This window comes from Enhydra lutris, unplaced genomic scaffold (genome assembly GCF_002288905.1).
Source record: "Enhydra lutris kenyoni isolate GAN:26980312 unplaced genomic scaffold, ASM228890v2 scaffoldscaffold75, whole genome shotgun sequence".
Lineage (NCBI taxonomy): Eukaryota > Metazoa > Chordata > Mammalia > Carnivora > Mustelidae > Enhydra > Enhydra lutris.
The window spans coordinates 6345830-6359283 of record NW_019154159.1 but is presented as its reverse complement, the minus strand read 5'-3'; the positions used below and the strand labels follow the sequence as shown (position 1 = coordinate 6359283).

Below are 13454 nucleotides of genomic sequence, written 5' to 3'. Positions count from 1 at the left end.
TGTGGCTGGGGGCACCTGCTGCCCCCAGGTCATCTCCACGGGGCATCCCCAATGCCAGCTGCCCCCTTTCTGTCCCACGGCGCAGAGCTGGGAATTATGACCCATCACCAGCCGACCCCTGGTGTCTCGATCCACTACTCCTCCCAGGGCCATTCGGTCCTGAGAGTCGGTCACGTGTTCCAAATGGGTAAGTCGCAGAGCTGAGTTCTAGGCCGTGTGTCCAGTGCCTCTGACCCCAGAATGTCCCAGGCAGGAGGAAGGGGACACAGCACGGCTATGTAAAGGTGGGAGTGTGTTTCCACAGATGCAGTGACACCTTCCCTCTGTCACACTAGCACTCAGTCCCTCCAAGTCCCTCTTGCCCACCAGGCGCCCTCAGGAGCACCCCATTTCCTTCCTCATGGCCGCACGCCCGAACAGGCGTGGATTTGTGGTCAGACCCCTCCCGAGCCCTCCCCCACCGGCTCACATGCAACGCCCAGACCCGACAGGCCGCGTCCCCGGGGTGCGGGCGCGTCACCTGCTGCAGCCTGCCTCTCAGCAGGAAGTGCGGGAGGGCGCCCAGGGCCAGCGAGAAGCCGCAGCGAGTCATCTCCTCCGGGCTCCGCAGGTCTGCGAGGTACTGCCGGATCAGCTCCTCTGAAAGGACATGACAAAAGGGCCGCTGCCTCCTTACCGCACGACGCGCACTCCTTATGCCATCTCGGACCCGCGTGAGCAGCGATGAGAGAAAGGGGGGAAGCACGCCGGCGTCCGAAGCAGGTGCACCTTCCAAGGGGCTCCGATCAAAATGGATTTCAGAATGTTTATTACAGGGTCTTGAAGTTTTCACAGACAACCTGAACATGCGACCTCACTCTTAGGAGAATGAACGCTGGAGGGTGCACGATGCCTGCTGGTGTCCCCTTCCCCAGCATCACGCACAGGGGACGTGCTGCCCCCCACCCCGGGACGTGCAACCAGGCGGGCTGAGAGCACACTGCGCGCGGACAGACACGCTCCCCGAGATGGGAAGGCCACTGTCGGGGTGAAACAGGGACAGGAACAGAGGGTGCAGGGCAGACTCAAGGGGCAGTCAGGGTGGGAAGGGCAGGGGCTACAGGGCTGTCCTAGACCAGCGCTGCTCGGGAGGGGCCAGGAGGCTGCACCGCAACCCGTCCGCCCACCGTGACCGGCTCTCGTCCTCACCACTTGGGTGTCAACACAGCACAACTGGGGGATCACGTGCACAGAAACCTCAAGGGCCTACGTCAGGACAGCGAAGGAGTGCCCGTGCACGCCCCAGCACGGCCACCTCTGCCGGCTGGGGTCTCCGCGCCCTGGAAGGGACACACCACTTGCTCTTCCAGCGGGCATGGTGACGCCACCTTCTCTTCTGAGGCAGAAAGTGAAATGTGACCTCACCGTCCCAATTTTCAAAAACAGACTCGATACAAAACGATGTCACAACCTCTTTGTGTGACACCGCCCATGGTCAAGGGCAAATGTCATCAATTTGGAAAGTCTGTCAGAAGATCACATCACAGAATATTTTCTTATTTTTGAAAAAAATCACAGAAAGTAGATTTAGGCTACTGCACACACGATTTTTACCATTTAAAATGATTTACAAGTGTTCCCTATGCTTCTGAAGTGACTGTCGGGGACGAGAACACCACAGGGTCCCCGGGGGGTGGACACGAAGCTTCTTGGCAAAGACCCATCACAGGTCGGACAAACGACCACAAGAGGGTTCCGGAAAACCTAACTGAGGCGATGCTGGGCAGCGAGGCTTCTGTGAACCAGAAAGGTCAAAGTGCACGCACACGCCAAGGACCCGCACCAGGAAACTGTGGCTCTGCGCCTACGGGAACCTGAAAACCACATCTGCCCTAAAGAAGTCACCGATGCCATCAGAGACAGGGAAGCGGGACGTGCCCGGACACAGAGGCAGACCCTCTGAGCCGATGGGACCCCGGAATCGAGGACCAGAAGAAAGAGGAAGGACCCAAGGAACAAACACCAAGGGAAACACGGGGACAAACAAACAGGAAACAGGAGGCTCCCTCGGAGGCCAGATAAGGCAGGCGCTCCGTCCGTGCACAGCGGGAACCCCCAAAGCGCCAAGTGGGGGAAGTGGACTTGAAACGTCATTCAGGGAGCGCCACTGACAGGAGCACAGGCTCTGCGTGGTGCGCATCACGCTTGTGCTCGCCCGTGCGGGGCGATGAGCGCCGGTCTAGAGTGGGAGAGGGATGGACACCTCGAGCAGCTACACAAACCTGGCATCGCAGAGCAGCAGGCCCGTGTCCCCCACCCCATCTGGGCGCGGCGCCCACACCCTGTCCACCTGCAGCAGGAGGCAGCGCTCTAAAACCCAGACTCGGGACGCCCGCGTCCTGCTGGAGGCCCCCGCGGCCCACTCACCCTGCCTGCTGGGGTCCGCCTCCCCGGTCTCCAGGGCGTAGTACTCGTTGCAGAGAGCAGCCAGGGCCAAGACGGCCGCTTCCTGAAACAAAGCAGGACGTGAATGTGCCGGGCAGCCTCCCGGGCGCCCCAGCCGTGGGGCCGTTCTGCTGTCAGGCCAGTGGTTAAGTTTGAAACAAACAGAAACTGAATCACATCCTCCTTTCCAGCATGTCTGACCACCGTCAGATACAATAACGACTTCGATATTCCCTGCAACTAATAATCTACGTGGAAAATGGGATTTCTTCCCTTCGACGTAAACATCTTCTTTATATCTCTATAAAACAGTTGATAATAAAATGGGGCATTTTTTTTCTTTCCCAGCAGAATCCGTGAGGGGCAAAGTGTGTGTCATACACACAGAAGTAGCATACAGGCCTCATTTAAAGAGCAGGTGCGGGGCCGGGGCCGGGGGGAGGAGAGTGGGAGCTGACGTGGCGGCAGCCGCGGGACCGCCGGCCCCCGGGACCCCCCAGCCCAGAACACCTCCACTGCGAGAGGACCAGCGCTCAAGTAGGCCTCTCAGGGCCAGACAGACAGCAAGGGCAAATGCTGGATCCCACGTTCTTTCTCCTGCTTCCCCAGAGCAGGCTGCTGAGCCCAGCCCCGCAGAGAGGGGTCAGAGGCCACACAGGGAGGGCCACTGGCTCAGGGACAGGGCACACAACGCAGCGTCACAATGAGACGTCACCTGCGCACAATCCCTGCTGCTGGGAATCAGTTTTGGGACTGTTCCTGCAAGGGAGCCTGGAGGCCTCACAACGAAGCGCTCAGATTCCGTCAGTGACTGTACCTGCGTTCTACAGAATGATTAAGTTCCTTTAAAAAAAAAACAAAAAAAAAACAAAAAAAAAAACAGCATACGCAGGAGGCTGGGTAATTAATCATTTGGGAAATCAACACGGACTCCCATTTCTCCACCCTCAATACCAAAGCCCGTCAACCTCTGCGTGAAGACCTCTGTCACAGCTCCGCTAGGCCAAAGTCACCTGTCCCAGGACAGGACGACAGCACATCGGCCACCGGACACACACACCCTGTCCTCGCTCACGACAGCCAGCGCTCTCGGGCAAGGAACCTGGACCGCAGTTCCCACCCGTACCCAAGCGTCACGGCAGTCTCTGACCCCACCTTCTGCCACGCAACAGGACACAGAACCCCCACCTGAGTAAAGAGTCACTAGGGACACACAGGAGAGATGTTCAGAAGCTGAATTTAATTAAACCAGAAACTCATATAAAACTGAAATAATATTCTGGTCATCATTGGCTGCATCAATTTTCCTGATTATAAATTACATAGGTAAGACCATCTAGAATTCCTAAGAGAATTATGGCATTTATCAGTGATCACATTCACGTATAAAACAGACTCAAGACACACATAGTTCTTTGAAACGAACACTAAAAAAAAAAAAATTACTGTCACTTCTCTTTAGATTTTTTTATTTACTCACTTCAGAGAAAGAGAGTGCGCGAGCACGTGCATGAGCAGGGGAAGGGGCGGAGGGTGAGAGAAAGAATCTTGAGCAGACTCTGCACTGAGTGAGGAGCCCAACACAGGGCTTGAGCCCACAATCCTGAGATCACGACCCGAGCTGACACCAAGAGCTGGACACTCAACCCACGGAGCCACCCAGGTGCCCCAAATGTCCGTTCCATAGAACGCAACAGAAACCTCGCTTACCATACCTTGATCTGTTGTCTAGAATGACTCGAAATAAGATGGAGGTTTCTCAGTGTGTCATTTATCAGCCACTGCCAACCATCTGTCGAAGGAACAAAAGACTCATTTATCGACTGAGAACATGGAGATAAAATTCAAACAACAGATCTTCTGCCTCTTAAAGTGGGTTAGCTTCAGGACGCGTGCGGAGAAAGTCTAAGGCAGACGTTACACAGGGCACACCATTCCAAGGCCCCTCCACTTGGAGGAAGAAAGCCCTCTTTTGGCTGCTGAAATGTTAAACTGTTACCAGGAGAGAGCTTTGTTCCTTCGACACTGCGAGCTGCAGGGGTCACTTCCAGAAGCACCTCTCCCTCAAACAATGCCCCTGGGCCCCCACCAATAAGCCCTAAATATTTAACTCAATTAGATCCCATATGACCAAAGAATGCAGAATTTTCCCAATTCTTTGGGTTTTTTTGGGGGGGGGGTCTCCTGGTCCCAGAACTCCTCAGGCCACAAAAGCACAGAATAAAGTCTGCTGGGGGACAGTGTCCTGCCTCCCTGCGGCCACGTGCTGTAGAAGGTGGAGGGCTTTGGCCACTGCCCCACAGGAGGGGGTCCTCAACCATCCCACCTGCACCCCGAGTCCTGCAGACCTACACCATGCGTCTGTCGGGGCGAGGGACGGCCAACACTGGCCGGCACAGAGGACAGCTGCCACCGGAGCTCCGAGGAAGGAGCCTGACCTCTCAGGAGACTTGGGAAAGACTCTCATTCTGAGGAGGAGCGTGGGGGAGGCTCGTTGTTTACAACGGCTTATCTGTCCCAGCCAGTGCATTTTCACTTCTTAATTTGAAAAAGTTCTGGGAGGAAATGCCACAATGTGAGTCTACATTGAGTCTACAGTGTGAGTCTACATGCAGAAGAAAAGCGCTTACCAATTATGGAGTCACCTCTAAAAGGCATCTTGGAAAGGGACAAGTTTTCTATTAAAATGCACACTAGGAAGAAAAAGGACAAATGCAGTGTCAAGTCTCCAGAAACGCCCATGGCAGCACCTGTCCTGCCTTTTCTGGGAGCCAAGCTGCTCGCACCAGACCCCTCCCCCCACATCAGATGCATCCGTGCTGCTGTCCGGCCAGTCTGGCAGCAGCCCCGGCCCCTCCTTGGCCTCAGAGAACCTGCTCCAGATCCGGCGCAGGCAGAGGCAGCCCCAGGGCCACATGGAGCCACAGAGCCCATGGCTACAGATGAGACCCCAACACGAATCCCCAGGGACGAAGCCTGACTCAGAGGGTGCATGTGCTCATGGGACCAGCGCCACCTGCAAGTGCCCCTGAGCGGTGGCACCTGCCGGAGATGAGGACCACAGAGAAGCCGCTAACACAGGAGGAAAGGGGGTCTCCAAAGGCGGCAGAAGCGCTCCCGGCACAGGCGCACCCTCACGGTCCGCCTAGGTCAGGACAGTGAGCGCCCAGGAGTCCGCTGAGGGGCAGGACGAGGGCAGGTCAAGAGCACTGAGCCGCACGCTCTCACCAGAGAGAGCAATGCTGTAACCCTTGATCGGACAGTTCCTAGACAAGCTATGGCGTCAAAATTCTGGGCAAATTCCTGTCCTCTGTGAATGATGTGTCAGTTTTTTAACTAAAGAAATGATTACCACAGCCATGGGCAGAAGCTGGTCCAATATAATCAGGAGGTTAAAGACACCACCCACGGCACAGAAAACCACCAAAGTGCATGGGGGAGCCCACAAGCTGTGAGTGCCCGCCTGGAGGCCCTCCCGCAGGCTGCCTTCTCCTGCCGCTCTGCCTGCCAACCCTGACGGGCCCACCGCTCCGGCAAGCTGCTCTGCACCCAGCGCGCTCCATGCCCCCAACACAGCCACTCCGGAGCCCTCTCCCTGATCACCCACTCACAAGAGGGAGGCCCTGTACCCACCACAGCCGTCACACTGAACTGGATACAGTAGGGTTTTTTCTTGATGGTAGAAATAATTTGTATTTGCTGAAAAAACTGCAACACTACAAAAAAACATCAGAGAAAAAAACCGCCACCGGCATTTTGGTGACGACCCCTGGGCACCTGGCACGGCCACATCCACCCTCATGCCTCTACAGAAGCAGGAAGGAACAGTGCTGCTTCCCCACGGACACCCCTTTCCAGGGTCTCTCTACACCCCCACCCTTTTTGTCCCTCCACCAGGCCTGAGCTGGACAGCAAGAAGAGCAGGACAAGTGCCTCCAGACCCTGTGCTGACAACAGCTCTCCCTGAAGTTCACAGTGTGCTGGCTTGCGGCCACCACGCAGGAATCCACGAGCCGGAGAGCCATGCCCTGAAGTGCCGCCAGCCAGCACGGAGTGAGAGTGCCACCGCGCAGCCCGCGTGCGCCCGGGGAGCCACCGACCAGAGATGAGCTGGTCCCCCTCCACACAGCTCTGACTCCCAGTACCCAGGCCCAGGGATGAGGTCCTGCCTAGCCCTGGGAGACCCTCCGGCCACCACCCTGCTCTTCCAACGACGGAACCAACACCTGGCGACCTCATGCCATGGGTGCAGAACAACTAGTCCAGTAAGGCCCCTGACGGGTGAGTGTTCCCTGCTCTGCTCTCCGTCACTGCACCGGCAGTGGCCACACGTGCCTACAGACGCTGACGGTCCGTGTGTCCTCACACAGCTCTGCAGGCCGAGCCTCAGCAGGGACGCCCAGAGTGGCGGGCGCACCAGAGAGCCTGGGGCGGGCACGCTCCACGGCCAGAGCCGCCAAGCTCCGCTTGCCGGGGGAGGCTGGACACCGGTCCGCACTAGCCGCCAGGGCACAGGCTCGCCAGGTCTGCGCTCACGCACGATCTCCCTGCACCTGCTCTGGCCGTTTTTAGGGCTCTGCGCACCCCACAAACAGTCACCCTTCCCTTCACCGCAGCACAAGGGTTTCCTCTCGCTCCGTGCTGCACCTGCTGGCTTACACACGCAGCTCTCGGTACGTGTGTGGACACACTACGTTCTGCAGCTCCTTCCCGTTCTGCTGGTGGCCGTGTGCCAGAAGCCAAGAACAGAGCAAACGGCACCGCAGCCCTCGCCAGCAGGAGCTGTCGGAGCAAGAGCTCAAGACGCGGCGTCGGTCCACTTCGCGACGCAGGGAGGACAGACGTGCGGCAAACGAGACTCGCCGGAACGCGGGCACGGCTGACGCCGGCTCCACGAGCTTTTTCTGTGCTTTTGTGCAGATTTGAAATTTTCCAAATTAAGATTTTTAGGGACCAACACTATCCTAAATGTCTCCTAAAATTTCTTTGAAGCTTTTTAAATTGTATTTTTTGTACTGGGGTTTTTAATCAGAAATTTAACTCTGGATCTGTATGAGGTGGGGTTGTGGTTTTATTTTCTTCCTTTCCCTTCGTGACGCCATCGTTCCCCAATAAGCCACCTTCCACACCAGCACAGGAAGTACTTTGTGTTGTCACGTATCAAATCTCATGCGCGTCATCACATCGGCACCTGCTTCTGACCCTGTGTTCTGCTCTACCAGCCTGTTTGCCTGCTCTGAAGAAAATCCCACTCTGCTCTGAATGGTCTTAGAATGTTTTAAGGACTGGAAAATCCAACTCCTCGATATTTTTTTTTAAAAGATTTTATTTATCTGAAGAGAGAGAGAGAGAGAGAGAGAAATCAGGAGCAGGGGTAAAGACAGAGGGAGAGGAAGAAACAGGCTCCCTCCCTCCAGCACCCCTACTGAGCAGGGAACCCCCCGCCCCGTGGGGCTCAATCCCAAGACCCTCAGATCATGACCCAAGCCAAAGGCAGACTCTTTACTGACTGAGCCACCTGGGTGCCCCCAGCCCCTCAATATTTTTAAAAAATAATTTTCTTGGAGATTTGTCCTGCACGTGAACTTTTAAATGTATTCTATCAAGTTAAAAAAAGGGGGGGGGGGTGCCTGGCTGGCTCAATGGGAAGAGTGTGTGACTCCCGATCTCAGGGCTGTGAGTTCAAGCCCTATGTTGGGTATAAAGATTATTTAAAAATAAAATCTTTTAGAAACAAATAAACAAACAAAAAACACAGGGCTCTATAACTCCCTGTGAGTCAACAATCACTACAAAATAAAAGGTTAAAAAAAAGTTACAGACTAGGTCATTCAGATCAACCCACCAGCCAAGACGACATTTTTAAAAAGCTGGACCAAAGGAAACTGTGCGCTTCCATCACCAGAAAGCTGCCAAGGAAACGGAGAGCCCCAGGCAGAGACTGGGGCCACAGCTCTGAGATGAGCCACTTCTGCCAAGCAGCTGGGGTGACTCCAGAGAAGGCACGCACGGGAAAACCCAGGAAGATGGCCAGAGTGCCCATGAGCCCTTACAGGCCACTGGGACAGAGCTCCTGACAGAAGCCAGGAAACCCTCACACAGGCTCTGAATCCGAAGGACCACACCCTACACAAACCCAGACACAGGCCCACTGGCTCCAGCCAGCAGAGAACCACTCACGCCCTGACGGGGATGCACGCGCCCCAGTCCATTCACAGCCCCTGCCTCCAGCCAGAAGCCCACGGAAGGACTGTCTAGGGGAGCAAACAGTCCTGAGCCTCCAAGTCCTTCTCCAAGTCTTCACACACAGTGTCCTACGCAACCACAATCACATAAGCTCTAGACAACGGCATTATTAGACAGATCTTAAATGCTCATTTTGTTCAAAAAGGTAAAGCAAATCATTAAAAACTTTAACAGTAATAGAGAAACTATTAAAAAATAAACAGATTCTGAAACAGAATCACGAGAATTAGAGGGCACACGGTGGCTCAGTCCGTTGAGCGTCCAACTGTCAGCTCAGCTCAGGCTTGATCTTGGGGTCGTGAGCTCAAGCCCCATGTGGGTGTGGAGCCTACTTCAACACACACACACACGAACCAGGAATTCAATGGACGGGTTTAATAACAAGTAAGACCCAGCGGAAGAGAGAGCCCGTGACGTGGGCTGTGGGGCACAAACCCCACACGGAAACGGACAGGCAAGGGGAGGAGGCAGGACAGACGTGAAGGCCGGAGACGCAGGTCTGCCTTGCCGAGCCTGGCGCACCGGAGGGTGTGGGACAAAGAAGAGCAGAAGAGCGTAACTCGGGGAAACAACGGCTGAGTTCTTCCGCACGCGACCCAGACAGCCCGCCGGCACACGGGTCACAAGAGCCTCGGCACTCCCGTGTGCTGTGTGAGCCGCACAAACCAGACACAAAGGGGCCGGAGAAGATTCACAGACTGTCTCCATCAGAGCAGCGAGGAACAGGTACGTTCTCAACAAAACAGGAAAGAAACTGAGAAAATAACACAGTTGTCTTTAAAGTATAAATCAATCAATGTGGAACTTGACTTCCGCACCCAGCAGTATACCCCTTAGGAATAAAGATGAAAAAAGACATTTCAGACAAATCAGACGGCTTATGGCCAGCAGACACACGCCATGGAAAACACAAGAACATGGAACACAATGGAAAAGGGCCCTTTGGAAGCTCAGAAATGCAAAAAGGAATAAGAAGATTTCTCAAAAGGCAGGCATGTGGGCACACATATGAATTTTAACGACATAAAACAATAATGTCTTGTGTGACTTAAAACATGTATAAAACTGGAAGACATGACAAGAGTTAACGTGTCATGGGGCGCCTGGGTGGCTCAGTGGGTTAAGCCGCTGCCTTCGGCTCAGGTCATGATCTCAGGGTCCTGGGATCGAGCCCCGCGTCGGGCTCTCTGCTCAGCAGGGAGCCTGCTTCCTCCTCGCTCTCTGTCTGCCTCTCTGCCTACTTGTGATTTCTCTCTGTCAAATAAATAAATAAAATCTTTAAAAAAAAAAAAAAGAGTTAACGTGTCAGGAAGGTCTTGTCTGGGTCCTCGTGTCCCACACTACGAACCACATCGGCAATATGTGCTCAAGAAAATGCTCCGGCTTCCTTCCTCTTGGCGACAAAGTGACAATCCTGACACGCCCCGGAGGACCTCGCCTTCCTCCGTCCCCTGTACCGACCTGGCAACAACAGTTCCCACTGGCCCAAAAGCGGTACCCCACCCAAGAGCAGCAGCACCCCAGGATGTGCCCCCCACGTGCCCCCTCCCAGGCAGCCCCTAGAACAGAGAGCACCATGGGAAAGTGGGAGGGGCAGAGGGAGGGCACCCCCCACAGACCCCGAGCCACAGCAACCTTCCGGGGGTATGAACACAGCACAGCAGCAGTAAGGGGTTTTTTTCCTTTCCTTTTTGCACAAAACAAAGAATTTCTCTATGTCGTCATCACTCTGGCACAGACGAGTGGTGGGTGCGGCCGGTGAACGAGGAGGGAGGGAGGCCGTCTCTCAAGCCTTTCCAAATGCCCCAGAGAGCAGCTGAGAACAGGCAGTGACTCCCTGCTCCCCCAGTGATCACGGCTGGGCGGGCCTAGGGGACAGGCCGGCACCACGCACTGCCCTGGGCGGGGAGGGGGCGGGGACCGGCAGGGGCAGCCCACGTGGTGCAAGACTCCGGAGTGCACCTTGCTAGCACGTGAGGAAGGGCCCGGCAGTCCCCGTGTTGCTTCTGCCGGTCATCTCCGGTCCTGAGAAGCCGCTTGCCTGGAGCTGCTGAGAACGAGCCAGGACGGTGGGCGACGCAGGCCCAACACTGCCTGGGGGTGCTGAAGCCGCTGGGCCGGAGAGCCGCGCCCACACAGCAGCAGGCGCAGCGCGCGCAGCCCCCCACTCCACGAGGCCCGGCCTGCTCCCTGATGGGACCCCAGTGCACTGACAGTGGCACGGGAACCCTCGCGGTCGACAGGGACTGCGCCTCCAGCGGCGTGGCCCGCGGAGCACGGCAGCCTGGCTCTGGCGGCCCCCTGGAGAGCCTGTGCCGGGCCCACTCGAGCCCCACGGGGAGACGCAGGAAGGGGCTGCGTGCAGGCAGCCGGGACAGCTCTGCGCCCGAGGGCAGCGACCAAGTGCGCGTCCGAGGGCCACAAGCTGATCTTGGCCCCTCAGCGGCTGCAGCCGTCAGCTCACGGAAATCAGCTCTCGGGTCTGGAGTTTATTCTCCGGTGACTCCGGCGAGCCCACGGGAACACGGGAGCTCAGAGGGAGAGAAGCTGCCGCGGGCCAGCCAGGACGCGCAGAGAGGAATCCGGGAAGTCGACTCGGGCCCTGCCTCCCGGCCGAGGGCTGCGGGACGCGGCCTTCTCCCTGCACTCCCCCGTTCGGACCTGATGCTCACTCAGCACCTCGGCACTTGGCCACCAGCAGCCCATCTGTGTGGCCGATAAGGCCCTTTGGGGCAAGCGGGGTCAGGGAGGACACAGCCCTCAGGTCCTCCCGACAGGCCATCTTCGTTAGGAACGCACGTGGAACTCACGTCAGGCTCGCCTCCTGGCACCGTGTGGAACGGTCCACGGCATGTGAGGGCTTCCTTCCTTGCATTTGTAAAGAGAAACACCGAAAAGAAAACAACCTACTTGGAAGAAGCCTTGCAGACCTGCGCCTGTTAACAAACCGCTGGGGATCTGAGGGCCCCCGGCCTCGCGAGGAGACGGGCGCCCCTTCCACAACAGACTCAGACTTGCAAGGAGCTCTGTTCAGCTCTCCTGCTGCCCCCGCCTGTCCGAGGCCCGCCCTCTGCACCCCAGCGTCCGCTCTGCCTTCAAGGCTCCCCTGCCACGTCTCCTCGGCGAGTGGCCCCCGTCGTCTTTCTCACGGGCCGGCACTGCCACGGCGCGCGGCTGCGGCACACCCTGTCTCCTCGCTGTTTTGCGGCTCCTCCCCTGCGGGCGTGGCTGTGCGCCTGCTGCCCGTTGGGCCGCCCGTGCCCTGTTGAGGTCGCCTGTGCCCCCGGGCCCAGCCGAGCTGCAGAGGCGACAAGGGCACAGACTCGCATGTAGATGATGTCGCTTTTCAAATGGAGTCCCAGGAGCCCGTGACTTCTTCGTGCTTGCAGGTCAGACAAGTGCTGTCCCGTGTGGTCTGACTCGGGGATGCGGGGCAATCCTGGGGGCACAGCTCCCAACCCCGCCACCACACCAGAACACTTCAAGACCTCTGCTGTGACCAGCTATGGCCCCAAGATCCTGCCCACACGCCCTCACGGTGCCCTCGGCTCCTCAGGGCCTACTTTGCCTGTCCTACCCAGGCCCTACCCACACGCCTCCGGCTCACTGACCGAGGGACCACCTCGTCCTCAAGGAGCCCAGCACACGTCAGCCTGGTGGCTGCTTGGGATCCCCGGCGTCCTCCCACTGGCCAGGACCGTCCCGTTCTCTGGGGCAGCACTCGCCACACTGCTGCTCCTGGGGCAGAGAGACACAAGCCCATCCCGCACGAAGTCCCCACTGCCATCTGGGGCTGTGCATGGAGGTCGGAGCAGCACAGAGCCACGCACAGCTTGGCGGGTCAGAGGCCTGCAGACCGGCTCTGAGGCCGGAGCACAGGGAGCACAGGGAGCTCGGCGAGACCTTCTCTGCGGCCACGCGAGATCTGCATGTGATCACTGCTCCTTAGTAGAACCAAGAACCCCGAATGAGGACTGAAGTGGAAGTCAGAAACCAACAGCTCTTTGTGAAGAAAGGATCTGGGGCAAATGAGAGCAGCACAGCACACTGCAAGCTCCTTCCTCCGCGAGGTGGCTGCTGGCAGGCATAGACGGCCCCTCAGGGGTGGGGAGGGAAAGGGACAGTGCTAGGGGTGTCAACCGGCAGGGCAGGCCACATGGGAGGAAGGATACACAAGGGACAGTGAGAACCAGTGCAGCGGGTTGTTCCAGAAGCAAGGGGACAAGAACTCCAGGAAGAAAAGGAACCACCAAGCACACATGCTGAAGGGTCCAGGCTGGAGGTCAGTGCACGGTGCACTCAGGGAGCCTGGGAGGGACGCAGGACTGGCGGTGCCGCCCCTCTCCCACCAGCCCAGCCCCGGCCACGTGCCCACCAGGGGCCTGCCCTCAGAGCCGACAGGCCCTTCCTGACCTCTCCGCTCCCTGGTGAGGGGCTCCCCTGCATCCAGGACCGCCTGCCTGCGCACAACCCGGCCCAACAAGTGGAGGTGCGCTGGGCTTTCCCGTGGGCTTAGCTGGGCCGGCTCCAGGAGAGCTCACACACCGGCACCGTCTGAGCTCCCTGTGAACACCCAAATATAATCTGAAAAACTAACTCCCGCTGTACAGTTCCACACGCTGCGCAGAAGACGGAAAGACAAATCACCCCGCCGTTCACCCACCCCAGCCAGCCGCTGACCCAGTGGCTACCAAAATACATCGAAACACATGGGAGCCCAACGATCTTGCAGTGAACAGGCCGGCGTGGAGGCGGCGGTGGGCGGGCGGTCGCGGGAGCTACAG

The 13454-nt window shown here is 57.5% G+C and overlaps 1 protein-coding gene across 2 annotated transcripts in view; it reads right to left on the bottom strand.

Moving 5' to 3' along the window:
• LOC111160455 (tubulin folding cofactor D) overlaps positions 1-13454 on the bottom strand; it is a 152839-nt gene that overhangs the window by 17879 nt on the left and 121506 nt on the right. For both annotated transcript variants that reach the window (XM_022523596.1, XM_022523597.1), the window contains exons 24-27: positions 5055-5117; positions 4140-4216; positions 2407-2488; positions 521-639 (exon numbers count right to left, since the gene is read on the bottom strand). In XM_022523596.1, the coding sequence (XP_022379304.1) occupies positions 521-639; positions 2407-2488; positions 4140-4216; positions 5055-5117 (341 nt within the window). The remainder of the gene's footprint in view (positions 1-520; positions 640-2406; positions 2489-4139; positions 4217-5054; positions 5118-13454) is intronic.